Source organism: Zootoca vivipara, chromosome 5 (assembly GCF_963506605.1).
Source record: "Zootoca vivipara chromosome 5, rZooViv1.1, whole genome shotgun sequence".
Classification (NCBI taxonomy): domain Eukaryota; kingdom Metazoa; phylum Chordata; class Lepidosauria; order Squamata; family Lacertidae; genus Zootoca; species Zootoca vivipara.
The window spans coordinates 91588177-91611225 of NC_083280.1; the positions used below are offsets into that span (position 1 = coordinate 91588177).

Below are 23049 nucleotides of genomic sequence, written 5' to 3' on the forward strand. Positions count from 1 at the left end.
CTCAACAATGAGTAGGTCTCTTTGCTCTGCTCTACATTTGTGACTGAAGAAACACAACCCCCCCCCCCCCCCGTGTTGCAAAATGTGACAATCTACAAAAATGCAAACGCAACACGCTGGCTAACAACTGTTAGTAAATATATAATCGGGATGATGTCATCGGGATGATGCCCATCCATATGAGATCAGCGTAAACAGTTGGGCCAATGAACACTTAACCTGTTCCCAGCCCTAACCCTGTGGAAAGCCATCTAATTAGACTTTAATTTGATTTGACCTGTTTTTAGGAGGTAATTTAATTATTGCTTGATTTTATACTAATGTTATATAACTGATGTTAGCCGCCCTGAGCCCAACTTCGGCCGAGGAGGGATATAAATAAAAGATGATGATGATGATGATTAAAAATATACAAATAAGCCACTTCAAAATAATATTATATATATATATATATATATATATATATATATATATATATATACACACACACAAACACATCTCACAAAATATACAAGTAACTGCAAGTTGTTATATGTATCAGAATCAAACAAAGATTCAAACAACCAATAAATAGCGAGGAACGCAAACCGTCTCTCAAAGGAAGACGTCTCAAAAAAGTCCCAAAGGAAGACACTGTCAAAAGGACAGTGCATCCGGAATAATTCAACTGTTTCAGAATAAAGTGTTAGAATTCACCACTCACTCGCTATTCATTGGTTGTTTGAATCTTTGTTTGACTCCGATACATATAACAACTTGCAGTTACAGTGGTACCTCGACTTACAAACGACTCGACAACCGAATTTTTCGACTTGCGAATGGGGGTAATGGCCGCGCGCTTACGAATGTCTCGACATCCAAAAAAAACGCGCGACGGTTTTAGATAGGGATTTTCCGACTTACGGATTTTTAGATAGGGTTGCTTCGACTTACAAATTTTTCCGTTTTCAATGCATTCCTATGGGAAATCGTGTTTCCAATGGCGTTTTTCGACTTACGAATTTTTCGACTTGCGAAGGTGCCTTCGGAACGGATTAAATTCGTAAGTCGAGGCACCACTGTACTTGTATATTTTATGAGGTGTGTTGTATGATATATATATTATTTTGAAGTGGCTTAGTCATACATTTTGAGTGGCATCATACCGACTATGTATTTACTAAGTGTTACTAGCCAGCGTGTTGTGTTTGCATTTTTCTACATTTCTACGTTTGTGACTAGCAGGGCTGGCCCATCCATGAGGCAGACTTCGGCAGCTGCCTCAGGCGGCAGAATCCAAGGGGCACCTTCACAGGTGAATCTCCTGCCGCCGCCGCCGCTACTATTGCCACCAACCCAGAAGTGGAATCCAGGAGTGGTGATTAGAGTGTGCTGTTGATAACACCATGATCGAAGGTTTGATCCTCATACGGGACAGCTGCTTATTCCTGCATTTCAGGGGGTTGGACTAGATCAGTGATGGCGAACCTATGACACACGTGTGAGGCGTGACACACAAAGCCCTCACTGCTGGCACGCGCCCCATTGGCCCATTCACACTGTTGTTGTTGTTGTTTTTGTTTTCCCCCCATTTGTTCTCCCGCTCCTCCTCACGCTACAGCTTGTCTCCGCTGTTAAAACCTGGATCCTTTTGTTGTTGTTGTTGTTGCTGGTAGCCAGAGATTGGTTTTTTAACCTGTTCTGTGCTGGGGGTTTTAGTGCTTTGGCATTCCCCCCCAAAAGCAAAGCAACTTTTGCACCCCCAAAAAACCCTCCAAAATAGCAGCTCCCCCAAAAAAGCTCAACAACTCTGGGCACTTTGTGATAAATAATGGTTTTTTGGTTTGGTTTGGTTTGGTTTGGTTAGGTTAAATAATTAGTTTTTGGTACATTAAATACAGTTATATATTATAATTATACATTTTTGTTATTTAAATTATAAATATCGCAAAATTATGGTTTTTTTCTCAAAGAGACACACCACCCGAGTTATCCTCGGTTTTTTGGCAAATTTTGACACACCAAGCTCAAAAGGTTGCCCATCACTGGACTAGATGATCGTCAGGGTCCCTTCCGACTCTACGATTCTATGATTCTTACCCATCCGGTGGGACAGAGGCAGCCAGATGTACATCCTTGGCTGAAACAGCCTAATTCATAGGTCTGGCAGGTCTTCATGCATTCAATTCCTTTAGCCCTCAGGTCATTTGCAGGACATACAAACATGGTCATTGGGTGCCTGCAGGCCACACTTCGTTTTGCTTTAAGAAATAAAATTGGAACATGAGAATTAGCATTCATTCCTGTAAGGGGGAGGGCTTATAGAGAACCCACCCCCTTCATCAGAAGCAGCCCGTCTCCCAGCAATCATGAGAGTGAAGGGTCTGATGGAGGGAGTCAGGAAGCGGAGAGGGAGTGCCAGGGCTCCGGCAACATCCAAGAGCCCCTGCTCCATAAGCAGGAATAGAGGGAGGCAGAAAGAGAGGACAGGAATAGGTCAGATAGAAGCAGGGGCGTAGCCAGGATGAAAATCAGGGGGGCAAGGGGCGGGGGCCAAGGGGCGGGGGAGGGGCCACAGCGGGGCAAGGAAAGCTCCCTTCTCCCTTGCCAGCTTTCCCTCATCCCGCCCCGGCAATCGCGGAGGGGGAGGAGGGGATCGAAGCAGCCCGATTTCAGGCTGCTCCGACTCCCTCCTCCCCCTCCGCGATCGGCAGGGGCGAGGGGGAGCCAGGATCAGCCCGAAATCGGGCTGCTCCGACTCCCTCCTCCCCCTCCGCGATCGGCAGGGGCGAGGGGGAGCCAGGATCAGCTCGAAATCGGGCTGCTCCGACTCCCTCTCCCCCCCCCCGCGATCGGCAAGGGCGCGGGGGAGCCAGGATCAGCCCGAAATCGGGCTGCTCCAACTCCCTCCTCCCCCTCCGCGATCGGCAGGGGTGAGGGGGAGCCAGGATCAGCCCGATTTCGGGCTGATCCGATCCCCTCCTCCCCCTCTGCAATCGCCGGGGCAGGTGGAGGGAAAGCCCCAGAGCCGCGCAAAGCGGTTGCCTGGCTTTCCCTCCGCCCGCCCCACAGCCAGCCAGGGAGAAGGGAGACGGCACCAGGCGGGCAGCGGGGCAGGCTGGCCAGCGGCCCTGCTTCTACGGGGGGCAATTGCCCCCCCTGCCCCCCTGCCTACGCCCATGGATAGAAGACCCGTCCCCCCCCCGACGCCGGAATTGAGGAGGAGGAGGAAAGGGAGGCGCTTCTCAGTTCCGAGGCTTTTATGTTGGTCCAGAACACGAGTGGGTAGACATGAAATCAGCAGTCCGTTACACTGTAATAATGTGCACCAATAAAAACGTCTGAAAGACAAGCATGTGGATGGTCGTTACTCAAGAGTAGTCAATACAACCCTGACAATTCCCAACAGTAAATCATTACAATGTTCCAAAGGGGGTCAAACTTCATCGCTCATTCTCCGTACCCTATTGTATCCCTGTCCAAAAAGTAATAATAATGAAGCATTAAGCAGAGGAATGGATAGAATAATAAAGAAATGATAATTATTCAAACTCATTTTTGTAAATAAAAATAAAAATACTAACCTCTGGCAGAAGGACGGTGTTGAAAGAAAACGTCTGGCAGGAAAGCCCCTGGAAGCCTGTTTGAGCTACAATGCATGAAGCCGTTTTCACAATAGCTAGAAGAAAGAAAGAAAAAAGCAGTAGCTCCCTTGGAATAAACTGAGGAACGGTTTACATACTCTGCTTTGGATTGGCCTGCCGCAGCAGCCAGTAGCCACATGGCTACCTGACTGGTGTCAACGGATGTAAGGGGGAGAGGTTATAGAGAACCTCCCCCTCTCATCAGGAGCAGTCCGTCTCCAAGCAGTCATGAAAGCGCGGAGTCTGAAGGGGCTAGTCAGGAGTGGGAGAAGGAGTGCCAGGTCTTTGGCAGCATGGGAGAGCCCCTGCTCCACAGGCGGGAAGAGAGAGAGGCGGGAAGGGTGGACAGGGAGAAAGCAGAGCATAGACTCTTCCCCCTGACACCGGAATTAAGGAGGAGGAGAAAGGGGAGGAGATTCACTGTCCCGAGGCTTTTATGTTGGTCAAAGTTGCGAAAAGGGGCAGTGCCGGATTCTGAAACGGAATGAGAAGTCATGAACCGACAGCTCACTACACTGTAAATAACGTGCACCAATAAAGACTTTTGAAAGACAAGTATGTGGAAGCTCATTACTCAGGAGTAGTCTGAACAACCCCTGACAACCACAATCTCCAGAGGCAAAAAAGAGGGGGGTTGGGCAGCAAGCCAGGTAGCCCAATGGAATGTGGAATATTGATCCTGGGCCAAGTTGCATCTCATTAGTAGTTTAAAAGCAGGACAGGCCCACCCATGAGGCACCGTGAGGCAGTTGCATCAGGCGGCAGGATGGGGCGAGCTGGGAGGGATGACTGATCTGGGCCCCCAAGATGCACGCCATTCGCCTCCTCCTGTGCCTGTCACCAGCTCTGCCTCCACCACCTCCTCCTCTATCACCGACCTCGCCACTGCCAACTGTTCCTCTATAGCCTCCTTTTTTCTTCCCGCTGCCTTCAGCATACCAGGGCTTGCCCCGGCCACCTCCAGTCACCAGTGGAAGCAATGATGGGGTGCCATGTTCTGTTTCGCTTCAAGCAGCAAAATACTGTTTGAGAACCTTGGTTCTCAAACTTAATCCGTTCCGGAAGTCCGTTCCAAAACCAAAGCGTTCCAAAGCCAAGGCGCGTGTTCCCACAGAAAGTAATGCAAAATGGATTAATCCAGTCCAGACTTTTAAAAACAACCCCCAAAACAGCAATTTAACATGAATTTTACCATCTAACGAGACCATTGATCCATAAAATGAAAGGACTAATCAATGTACTGTACTATAAAATAAATAAAACAGTATTGTAGATGATAAAAATTATATATAAAAAAAATCTTACCTGCATTGATAATAGTCATTGTTTGGATGGGGGGATTTTATCCATTTCCGCAGCCACATAATCAATCAATCAATCAGTAACTGAACTGGCATCCACACAGTCACAAAAACAAATTAACTGAAAAAGCCTCAAAACAAAAAAACGCAAAATAAATAGCAAAAACAAAAGCATCAAATATAAGCTCCAAATATCACCTCAGAACACTGCAATCAGAAATGGAAGGCTTGAATTACAATGGGGGGTTGCAAAGGAGCAGCGCAACAGGAACACAGGGGGGCGCAAAAGGGAGCACGTTTGGCTTCCGAAAAAAGTTTGAAAACTGGAACACCTACTTCCAGTTTTGCAGCGTTTGGGTTCCAAGTTTACGTGAACTAAGCTGTTCGAAAACCAAGTTACCACTGTATCCCGGCCTGGCCCTGCTTACTGTTCTCCTCACCTTCCAGACCTAGATTTAGACACAGCCATGTACAGCAAGGTGGGATACAATTAGTTCCAAGCCATGCACTCACCACATGGTGTGATGATCGGAAAAGACGTCATCTGGCTGGAAGATCTCGCCATCGTAGTAACAAGAACACAGGGACTTTTGCACACAGTCTCCCTGCTGGTCAAGGAATAACCCAGCAGGGCAATAGCAACCTTCCATACAAAACTCATTGCAGTTTGTATCCGGATAGGACAAGGATCGACAAGTCTGATTGCATGGACTTCCACACTGCTGGTAAATCTGACCTTCTGGACAACTCAAAGCTGTAGAACAGAGTAAAGGGGAGATGAAATGTATTGTGGATTTTTTAATTATTATTTTACAGTTACTGATATAACTGGAATGCTATTTTGGAAGATGAGAGAGAAGAGATGGCCCTCTTTTGTCAGAGTTGCCCCTTGCCACTAGACATACCACAGGTGGGATTCTGTATATGCCTCGGACCTGTTATCAACCACACTACATAACACACATCCCAATGGGGACAGGATGGAGAAACAATTTCCAAAGACAGGTAGGTAGCCGTGTTGGTCTGAGTCAAAGCAAAAATAAATAAAAATCCTTCAGTAGTACCTTAAAGACCAACTAAGTTTTTTTATTTTGGTATGAGCTTTCGTGTGCATGCACAATTCTTCACATACACAGATACACTGAAACAGAAGTAACCAGACCCTTATGTATATTCAGAGGGTGGTGGGGGTGGGTGGGAATGGGTGATGGGCTGATAGGAGTGGTAAACCTGTTGATTGCTGTTAACGACTGCTGATGACTGCAATAGGTCCTGCAGGGAAAAAGCATAATGAGATAAGAATCATATGTCTTTGTTCATCCCAGGTGACTCCATGGTTTTAAGCTTGGTAATGAGTTCCAATTCAGCAACTTCCCTTTCCAGTCTGTTTCTGAAATTTTTCTGTAATAAAACAGCTGCTTTGAGATCTTGTATAGAATGTCCTGGGAGACTGAAGTGTTCTCCTACTGGTTTCTCTGTCTTGTGGTTCCTGATGTCAGATTTATGTCCATTTATCCTTTGGCGTAGGGTTTGGCCTGTTTGTCCAATATAGAGAGCTGAAGGGCACTGTTGGCATTTGATGGCATACACAATGTTAGAAGATGAGCAATTAAATAGTCCTGAGATGGTATGTTGGATGTTGTTGGGGCCAGTAATAGTGTTTTCCGGGTGTATGTGGCAGCAAAATTTCCTCTGAATATACATAAGGGTCTGGTTACTTCTGTTTCGGTGTATCTGTGTATCTGAAGAAGTGTGCGTGCACATGAAAGCTCATACCAAAATAAAAACTTAGTTGGTCTTTAAGGTGCTACTGAAGGAATTTTTTTATTTCAATTTCCAAATGTCAAACTTTTAATGCTGAGGAAATGTGATATCATTGCAAAAAAAGTGCTGTCTTAAGGAAAGACATTCCAAAGGATGATGCCTTCTGAGCTCAAAAGCCACTGCAGCCTAGATCCTCCCCACACAATAATTTGGGGGAATCCATACTATTTTGTTATTGTTTTTAATTTATTTATACTCTGGTTTTTCCTCCCTGATGGGACTCAAGGCAGCTTACAATCACAAAAACAGGAAGAAGAAAAAAACATGAATAGAATTGAAACTCTCTTTGTGGAACGCAAGGTGGCGTACAGACTTGAGTCAGGCCTGTTTAGCTTCAACAAAATGGTAGTCTCAATCTTCAGACCATGCTCTAGGCCCACCAGGTCAGATTAACTGGCCCTGAGTGACACCTGCACATTTAGCTACATAACGGAAGATTGAAGGTGCTAAACGCAAGACACCAGGTATGAACCCCGTACCCTGCCAGCTGGATTCCCTTCCCTGCAGCCAAATTCTTGCAGTCCTAGCAAAGGCAGAGGTTAGTCCATCTTTGCTGGGCCAGCATTCATGTCTGAATGTTCTATTTGGTGGGATTTGGGTTATTCAAGTGCGGTGCACTGGGTGAAAATAAGGACCCAAATCATAGCTAGAAAGTCCTTGTGAGTACAAAATGACTATAGGAAAATGCAGCCCTGCAAAACACCAATTATTCTTTCATGCACTCAACATTATATGGCACCGAGGCTGGATCGAGACACGTCAAAGAAGCTTTTCAGTTAAAACGCCTTGCAAACTTTGTATGAGAAAATTGGCAAAATGGATCTGCACAGCGCCATCTGGTGTCACAGTGTTAGAATGCATAAGCAGCGCGTATAAAGTGCTTTTTCTTTGCGAGAGTAGTTTTTCTTCTCTTTTCATAAGCTAGCCAGAAGGCCAAACTAGGTATTACTTTAATTTCGTGATGAACAGATGCAAATAATAACAATAAATTATTTATTTTATAAATAAACAAAATAACAGTATGTGTGAGGTATGTGTGGTTTTAATTGGGACCGCAAAGAGGGAATAATAATAATAATAATAATTTATTATTATTATTAAATTGCTCCCTGCTGCCAAAGCCATGATGCTGACTAAAATACATTCTGAATAAAACACACAGAAACCCACATTTGGTAATAATTTTTTTTAAACAAACAGATGTTGCTGCTGGCCACAAAATTAAAGTAATGTCTATTATTTTTATTTATTTTATCTGTATGCTGCTCTTCATTTGAAGATCACAGGCTGGTTCACAACTCAAAAATACAAAATGGGGGCACAGAATTAGAATAGCGGAAATATAATTCAATACCGAAGGAACAGGATATTCCCCACCTCCCGAATCCCAAGAATGAAAACTGGTTCCTGAACCATCAACGCCACACCTTTAATGCTACCCTCGGCATGTTGCCCACGATTGCACAAAGGTGTGTGCTTCTTTTGTTTGGCAGGTTTCTGCGGGGCTTTGTTTGTAGTACTTCAACCCCCACAAAATTTATTTGCTCAAGAGTCCACAGCGGACAGAACAATATTGGCATAAGCACAGCTCCACCACCTCTCCTTTGAGCTTCTAGAAAACAAAACAATCATTCTTACATTGCCCAGAATCCCAAGGAGAAAAACTAAGGCCTGGAAACGATGCCTTATGAGGAACGGCTTAGGGAGCTGGGTATGTTTAGCCTGGAGAAGAGAAGGTTAAGGGGTGATATGATAGCCATGTTCAAATATATAAAAGGATGTCATATAGAGGAGGGAGAAAGGTTGTTTTCTGCTGCTCCAGAGAAGTGGACACGGAGCAATGGATTCAAACTACAAAAAAGAAGATTCCACCTAAACATTAGAAAGAACTTCCTGACAGTAAGAGCTGTTCGGCAGTGGAATTTGCTACCAAGGAGTGTGGTCTTTGGAGGTCTTTAAGCAGAGGCTTGACAGGCATATGTCAAGTATGCTTTGATGCTGTTTCCTGCTCGGCAGGGGGTTGGACTGGATGGCCCTTGTGGTCTCTTCCAACTCTACGATTCTATGATTCTAGTTCTTTCGAGTCATTTTAACTGGCCGTGGAAGAAGCAGGTCAGGGCCAAGCAATGCATCATGCGGTTTGCCCTGAAGCACAAGATTCTTATTTCACTAACAGCCCTGTGCTCAGGTTCCAATACGGAACATGGCGTGGGTGGGATGCCAGTGTTGGGTGATTCCATGCCACCTTTTGCTGCAGGCATGGGATTGTTACATGTCACATGTCTGTTTACATTTCAGCACAGATTGCTGTCCCGTGAGCAGAACTTCCGCTCTGTGTATAGCTTTTGTTTTGAGTCTTTCTCCGGTAAGACAGCAAGAAGAGACAACATGTTTCTTTGTCCTGATTTATGAATAATAAATCCATAGTTTAGTATGTATCCACAGCCTGAGTTTCTTCTGTTGTACAGTTTATTCTGCTAGCTAAAGTGTGCTCAGAAGCTCAACATCAAAAAAAACCAAGATCATGGCCACTGGTCCCATCACCTCCTGGCAAATAGAAAGGGAAGAAATGGAGGCAGTGAAAGATTTTACTTTCTTGGGCTCCTTGATCACTGCAGATGGTGACAGCAGTCACGAAATTAAAAGACGCCTGCTTCTCGGGAGAAAAGCAATGACAAACCTAGACAGCAACTTAAAAAGCAGAGACATCACCTTGCTGACAAAGGTCCGTATAGTTAAAGCTATGGTTTTCCCAGTAGTGATGTATGGAAGTGAGAGCTGGACCATAAAGAAGGCTGATCGCCGAAGAATTGATGCTTTTGAATTATGGTGCTGGAGGAGACTCTTGAGAGTCCCATGGACTGTGAGAAGATCAAACCTATCCATTCTTAAGGAAATCAGCCCTGAGTGCTCACTGGAAGGACAGATCGTGAAGCTGAGGCTCCAATACTTTGGCCACCTCGTGAGAAGAGAAGACTCCCTGGAAAAGACCCTGATGCTGGGAAAGATTGAGGGCACAAAGAGAAGGGGATGACAGAGGACGAGATGGTTGGACAGTGTTCTCGCAGCTACGAACATGAGTTTGACCAAACTGCGGGAGGCAGTACAAGACAGGAGTGCCTGGCGTGCTCTGGTCCATGGGGTCACGAAGAGTCGGACACGTCTAAACGACTAAACAATAACATGTATGCTCAAGTCACCAAGCTTGAGTCGCTGATTTATGTCAGAGCCAGAGGTCGATGAATCTCCGCAGCATGAAGGCGGAGAGGGAGGTGATCCAGCTGGGACCGAGCCAGCTGGCTTTTCGACCCTGGATGCCGACAGCCAGCAGGGGGCTTCAGCCCAATTTCATCCCCCACTGTAATCCTGATCTGGACAATCTGCCTCCTGTTTGCATAAGAAGAAAACTCCTATTTGCTCCCATTGAAACTTTTTTCCCCCTATGCAAACAGCAGACACCACAGGGGCAATCTGAATCAGGACCACAGTAAAGGCTTCTTCCCCTTGGGCAAGCCCCCAAGCCCTATGGCAGGTTCCCAATCTGGACTAGGCACCCTGTGCTGGCTATTTGTGAAAGTAAAGTCTTGCGCTCATGGGGAAACCACAGGATAAACATATTATGAAATATGACCCTCAGTCCCTGAGCAGGAAGCTATCCAATACTTTGGTCCATCAGCAGTCATTATGCAAAACTGCCAGCTGCAATCTCAATCCATTTAAATGAGCAAACGTTTTTTTCTGTTGAGCCACGAGAGGTACCTGGGAAGCCAGGATCACGTAATGCGGCTTTTAAGGGATCTGCAGCCACAGAAAGCCAGCTTTTGTGCAAGGTGTAAATGCACATAATGGACAGTTGAAAGGAAGAATGAACTGCACCACATATCAAAGATTAATTGTGGCAATTGAATGTGCCAAAGCACCTCCCAAGTACAATTGCATCATTTTACCATTTGCGGTCCTTTCCCATTTCTTCCCCTCGTTCCTTTTGCGATTGCTGCATCATTCTATCATAGTACTGCTGCCAACAAGAGGTTCATTACCACCATCCTCTCACGCAGTCTCCAGGCCTGCATAATTTCAAAGGAGGATCATCCCCCCCCCCTCCTCTACTGTTTCACTTCCTAAGCACAAAACTATGAAGCCTTGCTGTGGCTTTGCATAGTTCTGGGCCACGTCTGATGCTGAAGGTTGTGGCCTGCCATTTGAAGTGGGAAAGGGCGTGCCAGTCATGCATAATTGCATACCCACCACGCGCATTAAAATATATGTCCACGTGCCCACAATGCACACTAAAGCACATTAAACATCATGTCATGTTTTATATTACTAACATTTCGGCAATGTGTACATACCGCAAAAATCTGGCTTCCTCCAGTTGATGAGAACTCCTTTGCGCGCGCAAGCCATCGCATAAGCAGAGATGGCCGTACACAGACAGTCTTTTTCATCGGAACAAGAACAGACATCATAGCGGCAATTCTTGAGGTACGGAGAAGGACTGACTTTGCGGTGGCAAGGTTCAAACAACGGGGATAACAGAACCGAGCAGGAGCTTTCAGCGTACTTGGCTGAAATGAAAACAATTTCAAAATGTTAGATGAGCAGTTGTCGGCTGTAGAAAGAAATAGGAACCACCGTAAGCCATCAAAAAACACATTGACCCAGTTAGCATGTAACACCAGGCCAAACCCGTTTGCCAGACAAACCAAGAGCCACGGTTTGGACAATGCAGTAAGCCAAACTGTGGCTTAGCTGATAACATATACCTGAAGGAGCATCTCCACCGCCATTGTTCAGCCCGGACACTGAGTTCCAGCTCCGAGGGCCTTCTGGCGATTCCCTCACTGTGAGAAGTGAGGTTACAGGGAACCAGGCAGAGGGGCTTCTCGGTAGTGGCACCCTCCCATCAGATGTCAAGGAAATAAACAACTATCAGACTTTTAGAAGACATCTGAAAGCAGCCCTGTTTAAGGAAGTTTTTAATGTTTGATGTTTTATTGTGATTTTAATATTCTGTTGGGAGCTGCCTAGAGTGGCTGGGGAAACCCAGCCAGATGGGTGGGGTATAAATGATAAATTTATTATTATTATTATTATTATTATTATTATTATTATTATTATTACAGCCAGACCGGAGGAAGAAAAACACACAAACGGTGGATCAAGGCAAAAGGGGGTGGTCTGCCTTTTCTCCCTTTCTTTGACAAGCTCTGAGCATGACAGTTCAGAGATAAAATGCTGAAAACTGGCAAGCTGAGTCTCTCTTTTTTCCACTTTAGGGACACAGCTGCCAAGTCTCCCGTATTCCCCGGGAAATCCCCGTTTTTCCAGATGTTCCTAGCTGAAAAAACAGATTTTTTTGTTTTGTTTTTCCCCGCTTTATTCTGGCGCGGCGGCCATTTCGGAACTGAGCGGAGCATGCTCAGAAGTGACTTTTGATGCTGCTCTGCCCAGTTCCAAAATGGCTGCAGTGCGACTTCTGGCATGGCGGCCATTTTGGAACTGGGCAAAGCAGCATCAAAAGTCACTTCTGAGCATGCTCCGCCCAGTTCCAAAATGGTGGCAGCGCTACTCCCGGTCTGCTACTTCCGGCCCGGTCCCTTATTTCTCAGGCCGGAACGTGGCAGGTATGTTTAGGGAGCCGTTTCCTCATGCACTTGTCTGCAATGGAAGACTCTATGCTGAAAGAAGATAAACATGCTGCTGTCTTTCATCACAAGCCAACCCTGGCTTCATTGCAAGGGCCAGTACCTAAGCGAGGGTTGAGATTGCAGGTGTTGCTATCTTGCTTCTGCAAATCTTGACAATCTTCTTTGAGCTTCCAGGAATTCCCAAAGTCCTCCACGAGGGTTTCCACCAGACCAGAAGGCGTAAGGAAATCATCTCCTTGGTTGCCATTGTAGTTGCCACACAGGCCACAAGTTCGTTCCGTGAATTCCGAGGGTAACTGAAGAAGCATAAGCGTTAAATTCAGTATTTACATGTTTTGATTTTTTTGTCTCCTGCCAGCTGCTTATAGAACTTCTGTTGAATGAACCTTATACAAACTGTGCTAAATATGAAAGTGCTGTGTATAAAACAAGATGAAAGGCACTGGCCACGATCCCCTTACCCAAAACAACAGTAAATTTAAGTGTATACAAGTACACATTAAACTCTGTGTTGGATTGACATAATAGTTTCTGTCCTCAGGCAGAGAACAGATCTGTGCTTCAGGATCACAACTGACAAAATGGTGTGCTCACTTCGGCAGCACATACAAAATGACAAAATGGTAGCACAGATTGAGTGTTTTGCTCATATAAGTATTTTGCATGTGCCCAACAGTATTAGAAATCTCGGATTAGGAAGGAGTCACATGATTATCAATATTAATCTCCTGTTTTATAGCACTATCACTCTTACAAATAAACATATTTAATATGGCAGTTTATACCTAAAATGTGTTGTATCTGAGATCCAGGGGAGCATAATTGCTATGAATCTGAGCAGGGAAATTCCCAGTTCAAATAGTTTATCTTCAACATGCCTGACAAATTTGCCATAGCAGGGCCTCAGAGGATGCCCACACTCTGTTTCCATGGACAGAAGGCAATAGTCCTCTCATCACACAGAACGTGCAAAAGGCACAAAAGTGTGTGTGCTCTAGCACATACTTTGGCACCAGTACGTGTTGCAAAAAATGCTAATTTCCAAACAATACACCCCCTAGGCTGCAATGCTTTACACACTTACTCAGAAGTAAGCTCCAATGGATTCTGTATGTCTTCCTTCTGAACTGATATGCGTAACACTGCATTGTCAGAGTGCAATTCAGCCAAAGTTGAACACTTTCAAATCCTACTGATTTCAAGGGGAGATTTAAAAGCGTGCTGAAATCCACGGGACTTAAAATTTTAAAATATTTTATGTTGCATGCCAGCTCTCTTTTTAAAATATTATTAGGACATGATGATGTAATCCAACCAAACCAAAGAAAACTGAAATTTTCCTGAAATCAATATAACCTTTAAAAAGTGTTCAGCTTTATAATCTATTTTTCCAATTTTCCAGTTAAGTCCTAAGTAGGAAATGGATGTTGTTCCTCAGGACTATAGCAGGAAAACCCAGAGTTCATTATATTTCTCAGAAGTGTCTGCCCAGGTCACTGGGATGAAAGTACTAAATCACTTCCCCCAGTTGTCTAAAACATTTGGCAACAACTCACTTTGTGTGTGTGTTTGTGTGCGTGAAATTATTTTTGATTGCTCCAAAAGCAACAATGCTGACCTTTAAGGAGCAGATGGAAAGGAACATGACCATTTAAAAAGGCACTGGAAATGTTCTATAGCTTTTATCACTATCACGACCACATTCGAAGTTGAGAAGACACAGCTGTCATCGTCTGGGGCCTGAGTAAGTTTAGCCAGAAAGGTAGGAAAAGGTCAATCGTGGCTTTGCTCTTGCATGATCTAATTTTATATATTAATTAAAATCTTCATGTGTCTTAAATTTCAGAGAAAGGCTGTGTCCTCAGGCTGCCTTAAGAGTCAAAACTGTGTTATCCTGAGTATTAAGTGATCCATGTTTAATAAGACAGGAAATCAGAGCCGTCTTTCCCATAAGGTTTAGTGGCGTGTTGCACCAGGGCGCTGGCCTCTCAGGGGTACCCCAGCGAGTGGGGGAGCTGCACGGCTTTGCCGGTGGCGTCCCCTTTCCCTGCACATCCGTCAGCTGTGTCCTGCCAACCATATGGCTGGCAGGCGAGCATCTTCCCTCCCAAGCCTCTGTGGGAGGAGAGCAATCACCGCAGAGGCTTGGGCTTACCTTCCAAGTCCCGGACTGCAGAATCCGGGACCGGCAGCTGTGTGACACCGGAAGATGCGTCTACGCACTTCTGGTCATGCGTAGATGTGACTTTTGAAGCTGACGGCGGCCTTTTTTGTGCCCATAGAAGGGCAAATCAGAAAAAATGGCCGCCGGCAGGAGAAAATAACGGAGAAAAACGGAAGACGAAGTGATACGGGGGACCACCGGGAAAAGGTAAGTAAAAATGGGGGTTTCCCGGGGAAAACGGGGTACTTGGCAGCTATGGGCTTGGGAAAAGGTCAACAACTCTGCGAAACGGGGTGTGTGTGGGGCGCCGGAGGGATCTTTGCACCATTGCGCCGGATATGCTTAAAACGGCCCTGCAGGAAATGGTTTGGATTAGGCCAAGATGCAATCTGCAATCTGTCTGGAGGGTGGCTGCAGCCCCTCGCAAGTTGCCCTCCGTTCCCAGGGTAGCGAGGAGTCACATCCCAGCGGCTGGCTGTTGTAAATTCGCCAGCTGGTCACATTGCAGGGCAGGTTAGCATGTCGAGTCCAAAGTTTAAATTGCCCAGTCATGGGCAGCCAATGGCGTGGAGCCTGGTCAGTGAACCCGAGAGCAGAAGTTCTTGTTGGTCTGCCAACTGGGGTTAAAAGTCTGCTGCGCCTATTGTTTGCAGCGCAGTCTCTTCTACTCACATGTAGAGTATACCGTATCTAGAATTTCTAGCACATGACAACCATATTTTCTTAGGGAAAAATCAATTTAAATACAATTTAAATACCTTCATCACAAGAGTTCCATGCCCATCCCAGTCAATCTGTATATTCTCTTTATAGCTGAGGCGAACTGCAGACTTTACGGTGTGCTGGATACGGAGACCACCTGGGAAAACCAACTGCTAATTACAGATACATACCGTAGGGATGAGCAACAGAAAATGTGGATGCAATAAAAGGAAATCTAGACAGATCTAAATTGTCTGCTGAAGGTGTAGCCTTATGAGGCTCACATAGCAAGTAGCTTTGCAGGGGGAGGGGTGTGGGTTTGCAACAACAAAAACACCTTGTTTTTAATTATTTTGTGTTATTATTATTGTTATTATTATTTTCTTTCACTGCCCTCTATACGACGCAATAAAACCAAGGCTCCTCATACTGATCCCTTCGCTTATCGCCTTGGAAGACGACCGCATGAAATTTCTATTGGTGGACGCTAACCCCAGGGTTACCCGCGGAGTGGTCATCTATATCTTGCAGGGCCTGAAACTCAGAGCTCTCTCGACTGGCTAACTTTCTCCAGACGCGGATTTCACTAAACATTCCCCAGTGGACAAAACACACATGATGCACCCTAGCTTTTACCAAATTCTGTTTTATATCGCATGTTTTTATATCCAATGTTTTGTAAGTGTTTTATATGTTCTGTATAATAGCGGTAGGTTACCGCTATTATTATTACTATTATAATTATTATTAATGTTTTATGTGTTATGTGCTATGGCCAACCGGCTAATGCAATAAAATTTTGATTGATTTTGTGTTTTTATCTTGCATTTTTATGTTGTGAACCACCCTGAGATCTGCAGATGAAGGATGGTATACAAATTAAACAAATGATAATAATAATAATAATAATAATAATAATAATAATAATAATAATAATAGCTGTGCTCTTGTGGAATGTAGCACTGAAAAGCTCCCTCCACAGGCAAGGGGGGCTACAATAATGGGTTTCATACTATGATCCAGATAAGGAGGAGACTGAGAGGAGATATGAGAGTCATCTTCAAATATCTCAAGGGCTGTCACATGGAAGAGGCTGTCACAAGCCTGTTTTCTCCTGCTCTGGATGGCAGGACTCGAACGAATGGCTTCAAGTTACCAGATGGGAGATTTTGACTCAACATCAGGAAGAACTTTCTGACAGTAAGAACAATTTGACAGTGGAACGGACTCCCTTGAGAGGTGGTGGATTCTCTCCTTCCTTAGATGTTTTTAAGCAGAGGTTAGGTAGCCGTCCGTGATGGATGCTTTAGTTGAGATTCCTGCATTGCAGGGGGTTGGGCTGGGTGACCCTCGGGGTCCCTTCCAACTCTACAGTTCTAGGATACTATAATCTGTTCATGAAGAGAGAACTGTGCACATTTGCTGGTCAATCTACATCATCTCCAGCAAACCCTGGGGAATGTGAAATTCGGGTTTTCTGCAGATTGCTGTTTGCTCTGATTCAGTGTTAAAGAGCATGTTTCCCTGGGGAAAAGCGCAAAAGGGCAAAAAAATAAAAAAGGGAAAGTGCTTCAACACGGATGGCACTTTGAAGTGTGGACCTGTGCCTAGAAACGCAGTACAAAAGGAAGTCTGGATGAGCCCCTTTCCCCACCAAGAACTGAATTCTCTTGCACATGATCTCTCCGCAGTGGGAGGGGGCTGAAGGACTTCGCATCCTTGCTCCCCCCTAAGCTTAATAGCAGAATGAAGGACTATTGTTACAGTACATGGATAATGGGAGGGGCAGGGGCAGGGCTGGAATGTTTGATGAGGCCCTAAGCCAGCGGCCAGCAAACTTTTTCAGCAGGGGGCCGGTCCACTGTCCCTCAGAGCTTGTGGGGGGCCGGACTATATTTTGAAAAAAAATATGAACGAATTCCTATGCCCCACAAATAACCCAGAGATGCATTTTAAATAAAAGGACACATTCGACTTGTGTAAAACATACTGATTCCTGGACCATCCGTGGGCCGGATTTAGAAGGTGATTGGGCCTCATCCGGCCCCCGGGCCTTAGTTTGGGGACCCCTGCCCTAAGCTACTGAAGATAATGGGGTCCTTTATATGTCCCACTGTCCTTTGTCAACAACAAATTGTGGCTCTTTTTTTGTGTTGAATGTATGTTGTATGGTAATTTATGGACCTAATAGGTACAGTATCTAAAGCCATTTGCACATAACAAAATATGTATTTTATCAAAGTAATTGTTGAACTGAATTAATAGTGAAATAAATTTAAGAAGTACTGTAAGGGGGACTCCCTACAGGGAGCCAGCCCCCATCATCCTGACGTCCACCTCGTCAAGTACAGAGAGCACCAGGGGTTTTGAAGGAGCCAGAGGGGGAGGAAGAGACTCGGAGGGGGAGAGAAATCAGAGGGAGGAACAATGGGAAAGCTTGGGGGCGGAGGGAGGCTGCCAGACGCTTAGAGATGCTGCAGAGCCAGGGCACCTTCTGCTCCTTCCGGCACCAGAAGTAAGGAGAGCACCACAACGCAGGTCAAGGGGGGCGGCGTTTTGGGGTGCCCAGACTACTTTGCTGGCATAGGAACAGATATACACCATTGCCGGATTCTGATTCGGGATGAGAGGTCATGTTTTAAGCTGTCTCTACACTGTAAATAAGGGACCCAGGTGGCGCTGTGGGCTAAACCACTGAGCCTAGGGCTTGCTGATCAGAAGGTTGGCGGTTCGAATCCCTGTGGCGGGGTGAGCTCCCGTTGCTTGGTCCCAGCTCCTGCCAACCTAGCAGTTCAAAAGCACATCAAAATGCAAGTAGATAAATAGGAACCGCTATAGCGGGAAGGTAAACGGCGTTTCCGTGTGCTGCTCTGGTTTGCCAGAAGCGGCTTTGTCATGCTGGCCACATGACCTGGAAGCTATACGCCGGCTCCCTCGGCCAATAATGCGAGATGAGCGTGCAACCCCAGAGTCAGTCACGACTGGACCTAATGGTCAGTGGTCCCTTTACCTTTACACTGTAAATACTTTGCAGAATAAAAGTCTTTAAAGACAAACTGGACTCAAGCGGAGTTACTCTAGAGTAGTCACGACGACCCTCTGACAAGTAGGTATATTAATAGTGAAATAATTAAGCTCTAACTGTATGTAGGCTTTATTGTATTTGTTTTTTTATCTTATATGTTGGAAATGTACATCCAGTTTTTTTTCCTTTAAAAAAAATTTGGGGGGGGGGCAAGAGAGTGGGGCCCTAAGCTATAGCTTGTTTAGCTTATACGTAAATCCGGCACTGGGCAGGGGAGGTTCAAAACTCTGCTCTCCTTATGATTCTTCATCACCCACCTTGTGATGCTCAGTTAAGTAATGAGTAGCTCAGAGTGGGGAAAAGAAGACTGGACTGCAGGGGGGAGTTAATTTTTATATTGAGCCTCATCATTATTCCCGCTGTTTGGCCAGTCAATAGGAGGGTGTGTTGTGTACCTCCTAATATTAAATAGTGGGCCAGAAGCTGCCTGGGGTAGGGAGGGGGGAGATATGAGCCCACTCCCTTAAAGGTAAAGGTAAAGGTACCCCTAACCATTAGGTCCAGTCGCGGGCGATTCTGGAGTTGCGACACTCATCTCGCTTTACTGGCCGAGGGAGCTGGCGTACAGCTTCCGAGTCATACGGCCAGCATGACTAAGCCACTTCTGGTGAACCAAAGCATCACACAGAAATGCCATTTACCTTCCCGCTGGAGCGGTACCTATTGATCTACTTGCACTTGATGTGCTTTCGAACTGCTAGGTGGGCAGGAGCAGGGACCGAGCAACGGGAGCTCACCCCATTGCGGGGATTCGAACCGCCAAGCTTCTGATCGGCAAGCCCTAGGCTCTGTGGTTTAGACCACAGCACCACCTGCTGGTAATGCAGAAAAGCACAGATTCTGGCCCAGTCTGAGATACACTTAGTAACATGACACAGAACACACCTTGCGTAAAAGGGATTTGTACATCCTGCCCGTTCAAAGAAATGACACCACCGTGTTTCAGTTTAATAATGCTGTTCTCCTCCAGAAGCTGGACGGATGCTGATTTGGTACACACTGCATCAGGGTCATCAGCACACTAAAAAGAAATCCAAGCATTAAATTAGCATTGCAATTTTGATTTAGCTGCAGCCTCAGTCCATCAGTTGCCGTGAGACCATGCAAGTAATACTTGAACCAATGTTAAAATTGCTATCTGTCCACAGCCAGTCTTGTTACAGAACAGAAAACGAAACACAAAAGATCAATAGAATAAATAACGATAAAATAACAGCGCATTACTAATTTGTTGTAGAGTTATTCCCCCGCAATGTCTAAAAATATAAAATATTTTTTTTAATAAAACATGTGACCAAATAACAGCACAGTGGTCAGCAGCAGAAGTAATAAGCGTCTTTTTGCATGAGGGCGAGTGGGCATGTCTGGTTTAGCAGCTGTTCCTTCTCCGAAGGAAATTGAAATTTTGGTTTAGGACAGAGAATTTATCAGCACCAAGCTGAGGGCGGAGAACCATAACCGCTATAATGTAGTAATATAAAACCAATATAAATTTTCTGTGTTGGTATGTTCCATGTTTCTAAAAAGAGACAGACACTCATATATTTACCTCTGATAGCACTGGCATGTATGCTAAAGCAAAACACCCAGTTCATTTGCAAATGTGAAAATGGTATTGCAATTAAGTCATCCATGGGAAGTCTCTATTCTTTACAATCTAGCATCTTGCCTAACCTACCATGGGGCATATTGATACACAAGTGAGCTGCTGCCATTATACAAATAGTCTCAATGTAAATCTCACTGTAATAATGTCAGGACACAAGATGGCCTGATCTAACTTTATGGAGGGGAAGAAGGAAAACTCAACACCAGGCTGCCATTTAAAAACACAACACAACACAACACAAGAACACAACACAACACAACACCCCAGACTGCCATGTTCAGCTTTGCTCTCTGCAACATGTTGTTTGCCCAAGCACTTTCTCAAATCGGTCGGTGTGTTTTTCAGTGAAAGAGGCAGCCCTTGTTTTTCCTTTCAAGGAAGAGGCTCTTACCTGGACAGTCTCTATGAAAACAGAAAAGGTGTCCTCTGCACAATCTCTGGCAAACAAGTAATGACAGATGCCGCTGAAGGTGAAATGCTTGTTGTCAAAGCTCTTGAAATGCGACTGGCCAGTGACAGAGCATTCACCTGGAAAAGAAACAGCACCAAAAATTGACTTTAAAGCAGGGTCGTCTTGAGCACATCTGGCGCCGTGTCGCAAAGATCCCTCCGGCGCCCCCTCCCTTTCCCAGAATATAGAACTCGGGGCCCCATCAATCAATCAATAAACTTTATTTGCATAGCCAACAGCCATAGCAACAGAATACACGCATTGTAGAATTAAAAACAACATGGATAAAAGGATCGTATGACTATGATTATCGTTTAAAAGGTAGCCCTTAGTCTCACTGGCGCACAATTTCCTGCTTAATGAATCAGGAGTGTAATGGTCCCATCTGCACTGTAGAACCTCAGGCGTGGGCCCGATATTTCCAATCACTATTCCATCACGGGGAAGCCAAGACTAACATGCTAAGTGTTCAACTAGAGGCTCTACCGCAATGGCCACCAGTATCTAAAGAGGAGATTAAGAACCTGATCGCTCAGCTAAGGAATAACAAGCCCCCTGGCATTGACTATATCCCAGCAGAATTTTTGAAGACCAATGCTGGGTGGTGGGCTCCACTGCTGGCGAAACTCATCTCTCTCATTGACTCTACAGGTCTTTTCCCCAAAGGATGGGCGGAGGCGATAATCATCCCAATATACAAAAACGGTCCCACATCGAACCCAGCAAGTTACAGACCAATCAGCCTTCTCTCTATCCCCAGCAAACTATACACAAACTTTCAGATCACCTCGTGGCCCCAGGAGCCTCCGCCCACAGAAGACACCGCCAATGTGGTGGCCGCAGCGCGGCTGGCCATACCTCTGGAACCCCGCGCTGGCCTGCGAGGCTCCAGGGCGCCTCCTCCTCCTCCGCTGCCTGACAACGACAGCCCACTGCCAGTGCTCTCGCTGCTGCTGCCCAGCAGCCCGAGAAGCACGAGGCGGTTCCACACCGCTGCCTGTGCCCTGGGGAGTGGTGGTGCGGCGGCGGCAGGCACTGGCGACACAGAGGAGGCCCCTCAGGAGCCGCTCCCACCACCAACGCCCTCCCTGCCTCAGATGACGGCGGCTCGGCGGGCGGCGGCTGAGGGGATTCCTGCGGCTGAGGGAGAGGAGGAGGAGGAGCCATAGGGCTTAGTGGCTCATTGCGCCCCGCCAACCATCTGGCTGGCATGCAGGGAAAGGGGAGGCTACCGGCAAAGCTGCGCAGCTCCCCCACTCGCTGGGGCGCCCCTGAGAGGCCGGTGCCCTGGCGCAACGAGCCACTAAGCCCTATGGGAAAGACCCCTCTGCTTTAAACAACATGACTTCAAGCTAAAGCAGAGTTCTCACGATCATACTAAGATATTCCCGATTCAAATGGCTGGGCTGGACAGGTGTCCGCTTCAAAGCATATTCCTCTCTGGTTGCCCTTGTAAGAATAACTGCTCAAAAGTATCACTGAGATCTTTGGGCCTGAATTTTAAACATTTTTAGGCCTGGGAACTAAGAAAGCTGGTATCAAGTGGGATGGTAAGATAAAATAGGATGTGCCAATAGTAATCATGAGATGAAAGATCTCTGTTGTGACAAGTAGCAATGTTGTTGTTGTTTAGTCATTCATTGTGTCCGACTCTTCGTGGCCCCATGGACCAGAGCACGCCAGGTACTCCTGTCTTGCACCGCCTCCCGCAGTTTGGTCAAACTCATGTTTGTGGCTTCGAGAACACTGTCCAACCATCTCGTCCTCTGTCGTCCCCTTCTCCTAGTGCCCTCCATCTCTCCCAACATCAGGGTCTTTTCCAGGGAGTCTTCTCTTCTCATGAGGTGGCCAAAGTATTGGAGCCTCAGCTTCAGGATCTGTCCTTCCAGTGAGCACTCGGGGCTGATTTCCTTCAGAATGGATAGGTTTGATCTTCTTATAGTTAGTAGGTCTTAGTACTAGTGTGCTTACCTACAATGGACTTGCACTTAAATACGCAGCAGCAATGTATCTTCAGCGTTGCTGATGCAGCAAAAACAACGTGAGAGGCAGCAGTTACAAGTCCCCCTTTAAGGCAAGACATCTTGAGTAATTTTGTTGTTCCCGCAAGGGGACAATGACAATAAAGATATCTTATCTCATCTTATCTACAGTTCTGGTTGGTTTGGGCAACCCCTTTGTGTTCCGTTAGGGTTCCAGATCAGATATACTCAATTCACTCCTTTATTTGTGCTTTCTTTTTAGCATAGGTCTGTGGCAAGTCGTCGCACTCACTTTGTAGGTTTCTGGGATAGTTTGGGGTCCTTTTTACTCTCAAGATCAAGGTGTGTATGATGTGTGATTTGCTGCCCAATTTTATTGTAGCCTTGCTGTCTGAAAGCAGCATCGAGACACACTGTCATTTTCTTCTTCTCCTTTGCCTTTGTAGGCATTACAAGAATAGGCCTTCATAAAAGATCACAAAACATCCATATATAAAATTTTAAAATATATGCAAATAAACAGCCATGTAAACTATATAATGACAAGGATTAGATAGCATTGGGATTTCTTCCCACAATTAGTGCCATTCACCACTCTGAGAGATACAATTGATGAAAACTCAGCCAGCCCCCCACCCATGCAGTTACTTCCAGGTT

At 45.7% G+C, this 23049-nt stretch overlaps 1 protein-coding gene across 2 annotated transcripts in view; it reads right to left on the reverse strand.

Moving 5' to 3' along the window:
• The window catches only part of VWF (von Willebrand factor), a 158821-nt gene that overhangs the window by 106659 nt on the left and 29113 nt on the right, over nucleotides 1-23049 (reverse strand). For both annotated transcript variants that reach the window (XM_035138705.2, XM_035138706.2), the window contains 8 exons: nucleotides 20351-20487; nucleotides 19236-19371; nucleotides 15322-15422; nucleotides 12500-12695; nucleotides 11101-11316; nucleotides 5438-5678; nucleotides 3564-3658; nucleotides 2080-2240 (listed from right to left, as the gene is read on the reverse strand). In XM_035138705.2, the coding sequence (XP_034994596.2) occupies nucleotides 2080-2240; nucleotides 3564-3658; nucleotides 5438-5678; nucleotides 11101-11316; nucleotides 12500-12695; nucleotides 15322-15422; nucleotides 19236-19371; nucleotides 20351-20487 (1283 nt within the window). The remainder of the gene's footprint in view (nucleotides 1-2079; nucleotides 2241-3563; nucleotides 3659-5437; nucleotides 5679-11100; nucleotides 11317-12499; nucleotides 12696-15321; nucleotides 15423-19235; nucleotides 19372-20350; nucleotides 20488-23049) is intronic.